This window comes from Akebia trifoliata, unplaced genomic scaffold (genome assembly GCF_017979445.1).
Source record: "Akebia trifoliata isolate Shusen 1 unplaced genomic scaffold, ASM1797944v1 Contig01095, whole genome shotgun sequence".
Taxonomy (NCBI): Eukaryota; Viridiplantae; Streptophyta; class Magnoliopsida; order Ranunculales; family Lardizabalaceae; genus Akebia; species Akebia trifoliata.
In genome coordinates this window covers 11,788-20,847 of record NW_028237489.1, presented here as the reverse complement: position 1 = coordinate 20,847, position 9,060 = coordinate 11,788, and the positions used below count along the sequence as shown (strand labels likewise).

The following is a 9,060-nucleotide window of genomic DNA, read 5'->3' as shown; positions in this document are numbered from 1 at the left end:
TGAGATAGTTACTTGAATAAATAGGAGAGTGGGTAGTTAAGGTAGTGTTTCTTTGTATTTAAATTCATTATGAAATTAATGAAAATATGAGAGAAATTATTATTAAGATCCTATTGGATTTTGAAGATTCACCATCTCGAATTGGTGGCTTAGGAGGTCCGATCTCCCTCGAACGAGATCAATCTCAATGTTTTTATTCTTTTTTAATTATTTTTGTGATCCGATTTAAGTGGGTACATAACAAAAACAAAGGAAGAACTCGTTTGCTGGTTTTGCAAATCTAAACGGAGAGAGAGAGAGAGAGAGAGAGACTTGTAAGGCTACTATTCTTCTCTTCTCACAGTTGCACGATTTTTCTTCTCCACAGTCACAAAAATGACTGTATGAAGGAAGAACTCGTTTGCTGGTTTCACAAATCTAGAGAGAGAGAGAGAGAGAGATACCTGTTATTCTTCTCCTCTGACAGTGGCATGGTTTTTCTTCTCCATAGTCACAAAAATGGTTGCTCTTATTATTTTGTTGAGATTGGGGATTTAGGTCAAAGAGATGAAAAACGTGGAGAATAGATGTAAATAGTGAAAGTGTAAAAAGGCATACTTGTCCGCCGATAAAATTAGCGCAAATAACTATTAATGATAAGTTACAAATTCTCGCTTAAAATTTCAACCCATTTTTTAAAACAATTTTCACTGAATTTTGTCATAAATAAATGCGCTAATTTTCTAATATTGTTGAAATTAAATGATTTTCGACATTAAGTGCTGAAATAAACATTGAACAAATGGCCCTAAATAATTAAAGTTGAGCTTGACACTAAGTTAAAAAGTGTTGAATTCTATGCAAGTGGTGAATTCAATAATAAAAAGTAGTGAGCTCAACTTTATAATGTGACTAAGATGTTTACTTTTTTTAGATTTAAATTTTTTTTTTTTTCAACTTCAGCAAATCTCCTTGAAATACTCAAAATATATAAATTAAAGTTGCAAAATCAAAAGTTACAATGTAATCATCAAAAAATTTAGAATCTCAACTTCGTCCTTCATTTTTCTTGATGAAACATCGCAAAATAAAAAAATAAAAAAATAAAAAAATACATCTAAATATTCAAAGTATCACTCTCCAATTCGTCATTCATGATATTAAAAAATCATCGAAAATGACCACAATGTCCGTTGGAAAATCCAACTATGTGAAGAAGATGAGAAACCAGTAGTTTTGGTGTTTCAAACACATCATTCACTTGAGATGGAACACCCCCCCCCCCCCCCCCCTCTCTCTCTCTCTTTTTAAATGAATGGTAATGCTATGTTTTTTGTTTCCCCCAGCACTTGTGGCATTACCATATTCAATGTTTTTACCAATGAAGCAATTCAAATTTCTTTCGAGGGCAATATGTAAAATTCAACACAAGCCGAAGCAACATCTTGTATTTGTTCATTACAGAGTTCTCTTACGATGTAGCAGAACCCACACCTATATTGTTTATGGTGTCACTTGAACCTGTTATTGAATTTATACAAGAGGTATAGTCAAAAGAATACCCCTTTTATTCTTTACTAAACAACAGGGAATAATATATATCTTCAATCTCCAAATTTAAAGGTAATTGGGTGATTCCATGTTACTGGTTGCCGAATATGGGGCTGTTTTGTCCCTTCTTAAAATCATCCCATCCTCTTACCCATGGTTGACCAGGTGTTGCACGTGTCTCCGGGGAAGCATGGCTGTCGAGATTGCCTATAACCTTGTTGCGAACAGCGGAAAATACCTATACATACAAACAGATAAATTGCATAAGAATTAAAACCCAAACAAATAGAGAAGAATCTGTGGTGTTTGGGTTTTTCTAAATTATTCTGACCGGATTGCTGTTCATTGCCTCAGGTGGTTGCTCTTGGCCACTGAGCCACTTCCACAGAGCAGGGCTTTCCTGAAGAAATAAGAATCAGAGAAGATGAAGCAAAATTAATTCCATGAAAAGCACACAAAAGGGAGGAAAATTTCTCAAAATGAAGTGCCATTCATTATGGGGAACATTGAGAATAAAAGAATTGCACAGAAAAACCAAATTTTTATGAAAGCAACTCTAACAATGGATCCCACTAAATGCTAGAGTTAAAAATGAAATAAATCAAGGCAAAACCCTATTAACTGATGGAGATTAGCCAGGCTCCCTCTTCTTATAGGTTGGAAAATTGAGGATCAGTTCCTATGGCATAACTAACATCATAGCCATAATGGGTGAATCAGTATCAAGCAAACTGTGCTTATTGATCACAAGGGGCAACAAATATCAAGTGAAGACATTTGGTAGACCCTTGGTCCAAATCTTTCCCGTTTTTTTTTTTTTTTGTGGAAAGAAGTGAAGGTAGATTTATATTAATAATAAGACTGCTCAATGACTGAGATGGCCATAAAAAAACATAAGAGGAATGCAATTTACTTCACCCAATGTAACATAAAAATGACACCTTCAGGTTTCTTAGCTGTCAGATCCACATGGTAATCTTCCTAGAAGCAAACTAAAGTGGTAGGAAGGAAATTGGCATAACTTGCATCCCAAGGCCATGGTTTATTTTTCCCATCTAATTCCAAATAATGCATGGATCACACTCATGCATTCATTTGCATTAAGCATCTGATGTCTAGTATTTATCTTCCTTGAATTAAAAGCTCCTTCATTAGGATAGTTTAAGTGCATTGCATCTCCCTGTAAACAGTTTCAAATGTCATGTTGGGAGATACTCAATATATCTCACAATTTAAGAACTGTTACCCAGAAAGAATATATGTGGTTGCCAAAATTACAAGAATTCTCACAGAAATATTGTCAGAGTTTGTTGCCCAGAAAGGAAGATGACATAATATAATTTTAACAAAATGTTTTAATCACTTATATTATTTTTGAAGATATCTCAGTGGAACATGTCTAGGCCAAGAAAATAAGATACTTTGAACCATGTCTAGAAGATCTTTTCGGACAAAAAAATGTTCAGAAGATAGCAACCACACAATCTATGCATGTATAGATTGTGTTGAGCATGATAGCCCTTGAGTCTGTGTTTTGTTCTGGTTGTCTTTCAATATCTTTGTCTAATTCAAGGACTTAGAAGCTAACAAAATGATACAACCAATACATTGGAAAAAGAAAAAGGGGAATAATATACAATTTGACACACAAAGTTACGAGGATAATTCACACAAAACTAAAGGTGTCAACTTGGTAAGTTAGTGAAGTCTGAGAGAGGCAATGCTACAGACTTGGGATCAAATCCCCACCGGCACCTTATCCCTATGCAAAGAAAGAAAAAAAAAAGTCCTAAATAAACTAGAAACATTTCGTTTATTTTTATTTGTATGTATAATACGAACATATACACTTACAAAGATAAGGTCTTGAAGTTAATTTTCTAGTTGACACTAAGCCAAATAAGTTGCTTTGGCCTAGGTTGGGAGATCAATGAGAACCTGATTAAACCATACCTGACTGAAGCCATAAATGATTGATTATCCAGGTCTGTTAATTTCAGTTTCATAACAAGCACTTCTACAAACCCAAACTGTTTGAGCATAATAGGTTCTTTTTTTAGCTAATTCATATTGAAACCTGACAAGAACTGAACCAATATGACCCAAGCATAGTATCAAAGTTCAGATTCGGAAATTACGGGGGTGGGGGAGGTTGATTATGTAAATTTGGATAAAGTTGGGAAAGCTTGCTAAAAAATATTCAGATAATTTATACATAATGTTTTTGGGTTTCTTACCAAACTCCATCATCTTCAACCTCCCTAAAAACCATATCTTGTTCTTGAGATTTGAATGCTGAAGAAAATAAAAAATTTGAGGTGACGGGTAAAAATGTTACATCTTGTATTATTAACTGATAAATTATAGATTAATTAGTCTATTTAATCAGCTAGTCCCTTATTTGGAGAATTTCACAAATTTTATTAGAGAATTCTGTGATTTTGCACAAGGAGCAAAAATTTCGATCCTTCATTTTTTGTAAGAAGGATTCTCTACTCTACAAGACCCATGTTTCAAATTCTACCATAAAACTTATCAATCTCATAGCAGAATCAAAATTAAAGAACTACTAATAAAATCAACAAACAAAAACACAAAAGGTATCAGAGGTTTACCAGATCGAGAACATCTGCAAGCGCTTTAATTTTCGATTCGTCCAATGAAGAAATATGCTGTTCCACCCAATTTCCTAAAACCAAATCCAATTCGAGAAACCCACGTTGCCTGCTTCGATACAACAACCTAAACACACACAAAAAAGGGGACATATTACTTATTAAATCAACAACTCAAACACTAGGTCACAAACGAATTGGGAAAATAGATAACAACCTGTTCAAAATGCGTCTTTTGCTTTCTTCGTTTGAAAGATCGATGTCGAACGGTTGAGGATCAGAAGAAAAACGAGAAAACGAACCTAAATGAGACCTGAAAACGAAAGAAACATAAAATAAAATACAAATTAACCCTAGTGTTCATCCAATCAAAGAGCATAACAGGAAGCAAACATTTCTTTGAATATATATAATTGAAATTAAGAGATTTCTACCTGTACAGGGTTTCGGATCGAAGAGGAGCGATAGCAACAGAGGTATGATTCGCTGTTAGGGTTTGGCGGAGAGTAACCATAATAGCTCTTCGCAGTGCCGCCATTTTTGTACGGACCAAACTTCTTAGGAAAGAGAACAAATACTGATTGGAGGAAGCGAAATACGTATCGTGGCCTTCTGTACTTCTATCATAATTTATAAAGCTCAGCCCCAAAATGACACCGTAGACCGTAGTCTTCAAACTCGCTGGGTCGACTAACTAGTTTTTTAGGTGACTCGTACTCCGAGTTAACTCTGAAGATTTTTTCTTTAACAATCGAGTCATTTACAAATTTGGCCGAGTTATGAGGCTTTTTTTATTTTTTAGTTTTAGAAAAATAAAATAAAATAAATTAGTATTTATATTTATATTTATATGGGTTTTGTTAATATGTGTTTTAAGGGAACATATTAATACATCTTGGAAATACGTATTTGAAGTTAATTTTTGGTATAAAAAAAATCTTTTATGGGGGCATTTCATACCTTTAAGGGCACATTAAAGTCCAATAAATACACTATGAAAATTGGAATCTGAGGATATTTTCTGAAGAAAATCCAATTTCCAATGTGCACTTTAACGTTTGTCCTTACCACACACCTTAACATTGCCCATTCTAAAATTGAAACCTGCTTTTGACACCCCAACTTTTACTCATTGGACCCCAATTTCTTAAATTATCCATCACTCTCCAATTAAGGATTAAAACACAATGCTCAAAGTTTAACCATTATGAAGGTTTGGGTCAAATTATAATCTCAACATTACATAACATTATAACACTCTGTTCAAACAATTTTAGTAGTTCTTTGCAATTATGTTTAGGCTCATGTAAGAGGGATTTTTTCTAAAATGTGCACAACTTAGGTCCAAATTCCAATTTTGGTACACTATTCATATTAATTCTCAATACATGAATTTTCGATTGAATTTGTCATTTTTATAATCAATGAATTCCCTAGTATATCTAAGAATCATAGATGTTAAAAGTGATGAACGTTTGAGTTCGTAAATCGTAGGTTATAAAAATGACGAATGCATGTTTCTGAAATTTAAATGCATAGTGTGCCAAACTCGGAATTTTGTCATATTCAGTGGACAAAATGGAGATTCGCTCCATATAAAACCCTAAACCCAAAAAACAGAGAAAAAAGAGCTTCTATTGGCACCCCCATTTTTATTTATTTTAAATCATTCACTTATTTTCAATTAATGTGTAATAAGTACAACTTGGGGTGCCAATAGCAGCGCAATGAAATTTTGATTTGTAATTTAATTCGAGATCAATTGGGGCTAAAGTTTTGCCTTCAGCTTTGGTCCAAATTTGTTTACAATTCTGTCTTGTTAAAACCCTATGTTTTTGTAGTTAGTTTGGTTTGAATTGGATTCATAATTTGCCACTTTAGAACAAACCAATAATAATTTGAATTGAATTGGCTCGAATTCGTTTTTTAATTTGCTTTTGGTTCATTGGTTTGTTTCGTGTATGTGAGCATGAACATTTATCTTTCTTGTGAACGTCAAATAAAAGGCTCTGATGTTTTACAAAATTTTGAAAAAAAAAAAAAATCAGTTCATTTGTATGAAGTTTGATTAAAAAGGTATGTGTACAAAAGATACTCATTTTGATAAAAATACCGATTGATATTTCAAAAACGTTACTGAACCAATAATAATTTGAGCAATTTCTCTTAATCATTTTGGATGTATTTTATCCATATTGTGATCTTCTTCTTCTTCTCTCCTTTGATTTTATTCTAAGTTTTCGCTTTATTTGTAATAAAAGGAGTGAATTTGACAGGGTCGTGAGATTGCAATCAATTCCTTTAACCGTAATTCGAGCAATTTCTCTTAATCATTTTGGATGTATTTAATCATAATGTGATCTTCTTTCCTTCGATTTTATTCTTTCTTTCTTTCTTTCTTTTTTATTTTTATTTTGCATTATTTGAAATAAAAGGAGTGAATTGAAAATGTTGAATTAAGTGAAGTGATATCGAAATTATTGACCTTTCTTGGTGTGAGAAGGGTTGTTGAATCTTGGGGTGGAAGCCATTGTTTTCCTCATAACAATACCCTCTACGTGCCTCTTTCTGGTCAAGTAAGAGATGATTTTTGTTAATTGAATTCTCTACACTATTGTTTTCTATGTAAATTACTTGAGATACCTATGTTGTAGAACCCTTGGAGGACACCAACATCTTCTTTGGAAGACTGATAGAAAATGAGTCCAAATGCACTCATCTTGTAAACCAAACACCAGTACTCACATACATGATACATGTCAAGAGCAAAACAAATAAGCAATTTTACCCATATTCACTAAAAATTTGCAGAAAAATCCAACAACATAAAGAGAAGAGCAAAAAAGTTTTAAATAAAATAAATAAATATATTTTTACACTTGGAATGGCCATGGCCAGTCATTCATCTCCTCCTCTTGAACCTTGGCACTCCTCTTCCTTGAATTAGTACTACCATCATCATCTCCTTCAACATAAGCATAGTACCTCAAAGCAAAAGCAAGTGCTAATACAACCCATTCTAAGCAAAAAATCAATATGCAAAGCCCACCTGCAAGTTTCAAGATCACCACTCCATCTTCTTCCCTTACATAAGATTTCAATTGCCCAAGAAAATCCCCTGTTCTTGAAAAGATGAGCACCGACACAGAGCCTTCAAGTATAGCCATTAGAACCGTAGCCACCATGTGGGCGGTGTACAATCTATTGGTCCCAACGGTACAACCCGAGACTGCCCCTGCAATTGTGAAGATGTGGAGAAGGATGAGGAAGAATCCAGTTAAGGATGGGAAGAGTCGGAGGGAGAGAGTGAGGAAAATGCAACTTGATGCCGCACCCAATAGGATGTAATTGCATAAAAGGAAGACTTTGTGAGTGTGGTGATGAGATTGGGTTATGGAAGTTGACGATCCTCCATTATCGATAGCGATACCCATAGTGGAAATTTTTGGGAATCCGGCAATGTGTGTCGGATTTCCAGAAAAGGGTGTATTATGCTTTCAGGTGAGATGATTGTGTAAATTGTTTGAAGAGAATAAGAGAATGAGCAGAGAAGTGGAGAAGAAATAGAGAGCTATGAGGGCAACGGTCGTATTTCAAGTGTGAGATGTGGAGAAATACAAGTGGGGAAGAAAATAGATGTAACGGCTAGTTTTCTCAAGCTTAACGGCTAGCTTTGCCTTTCCCCCCACCATTCAAATCGAGGTGAGAACGTGAGATAAGTCTTATTTTTTTATATGGACAATTTTACCCTTCTTGAAGTCCATTTAGTGGTAAACTTTAAGCAAACCCCTCCCTATTTTAGTGAATATTTGAGATGACCTCATGTTTTCAAACTGAGGGGCATGCCTAGTGACCCAGTATTCTATTATAGATCATGTAAATTGACCTAAATGCCTTCAACTTCAATCTCAAGCCAAAAACATCTAATTTTACTCCTAAAAATCTATCACCTTCAAGCTCTTCAACATCATGGGAAAATAGTTTTGAATAATGATAATCTAACTCAAAAAAAAAAAAAAAATGTTCAAATATACTCAACTGACGTGGAGCACATAACCATAGATTTTTCCTTGTGTATCTCGAGGAAAATATATGGTTCTATGCACATGCAACCTCAGTTGATAATGTTTTTTTTTTTTTTTTTTTTGAGTCAATTTATCAAGACTTACTAATTTTTAATCTATTTAATCCATAGTTTCAATCTCACCTTAATCCCTTTTAGAAACCTTAGATTTTTTTTCTATCCAAAATTATACTTAATCTTCAACTTCCTAGAAAATTTTATATTGCCATGTAGGTATGAAGGTTGAAGTACATAGAAACTTACGATTAACGATGAAGGTAATAAATAAATAAACTAAGAGGCTAAAGATAACTAATTGGTTTTGGAAACAACAACCAAGGGTTTCAAGTTATGGGCATTTAAGTCGATTTTCTTTAATCTATTAGAGTAGCTCAAGGTTAAGAGGTGTGTCATCAATTGGAAAAAACACAAAAGGTACCTGAACTAAATATCTCATTTTTGTCTACTATGTAAAATTATTATTTTTTCTCATTTGAATTCGAATTATTTTTTTTTATCAAAAACCTAGTCCTTAAAAAATCTTGAATTTCTTCTAGAATTCTAGGGTTTATTCATAATTTTAGATCTATTTGTGTAGTTACAAGTTTCCTACTACAAAATTGTTAGGCCTTGCTCTTTGATTTCAGGTGAAATTTCTTGCATTAGATCAGAAACTTAGGGTTTATTCGAGAATTGTGATTTTCTCCATATAATTTCTTCAAACCAAGATTTGAGTTTCTTAAGCGAAGAACAACTATAATTGTTTAAATTATTTTGCTCCATCTTGGTGTTTAAGATCTACATATTTTAATAATTTAATTTTCTTAATGGATTTTGAATTCTTTGCGACTT

The 9,060-nt window shown here is 33.4% G+C and overlaps 2 protein-coding genes across 2 annotated transcripts; both read right to left on the bottom strand.

The window, feature by feature from the left end:
* Positions 1 to 1,375: 1,375 nt before the first annotated feature.
* On the bottom strand, positions 1,376 to 4,761 carry LOC147380699 (succinate dehydrogenase assembly factor 2, mitochondrial-like). The gene is made up of 5 exons (XM_086431365.1): positions 4,580 to 4,761; positions 4,363 to 4,458; positions 4,146 to 4,272; positions 1,862 to 1,930; positions 1,376 to 1,768 (listed from the first exon to the last, which is right to left on the bottom strand). The coding sequence occupies exons 1-5, from the start codon at positions 4,681 to 4,683 to the stop codon at positions 1,622 to 1,624; spliced, it is 543 nt and encodes a 180-aa protein (XP_086287491.1). The 5' UTR covers positions 4,684 to 4,761; the 3' UTR covers positions 1,376 to 1,621.
* Positions 4,762 to 6,920: 2,159 nt separating this feature from the next.
* LOC147380698 (uncharacterized) lies at positions 6,921 to 7,706 on the bottom strand. Its single transcript, XM_086431364.1, has one exon. The coding sequence runs from the start codon at positions 7,577 to 7,579 to the stop codon at positions 7,019 to 7,021; it is 561 nt and encodes a 186-aa protein (XP_086287490.1). The 5' UTR covers positions 7,580 to 7,706; the 3' UTR covers positions 6,921 to 7,018.
* Between the last annotated feature and the right edge of the window lie 1,354 nt (positions 7,707 to 9,060).

Coding starts and splice junctions, on each gene's coding strand:
- LOC147380698 (XM_086431364.1), bottom strand. CDS start 7,579: ATGGGTATCGCTATCGATAATGGAGGATCGTCAACTTCCATAACCCAA.
- LOC147380699 (XM_086431365.1), bottom strand. CDS start 4,683: ATGGCGGCACTGCGAAGAGCTATTATGGTTACTCTCCGCCAAACCCTA. Junction 4,459..4,579: donor CGATCCGAAACCCTGTACAG/GTAGAAATCTCT, acceptor TTTCGTTTTCAG/GTCTCATTTAGGTTCGTTTT. Junction 1,769..1,861: donor AGGCAATGAACAGCAATCCG/GTCAGAATAATT, acceptor TTGTATGTATAG/GTATTTTCCGCTGTTCGCAA.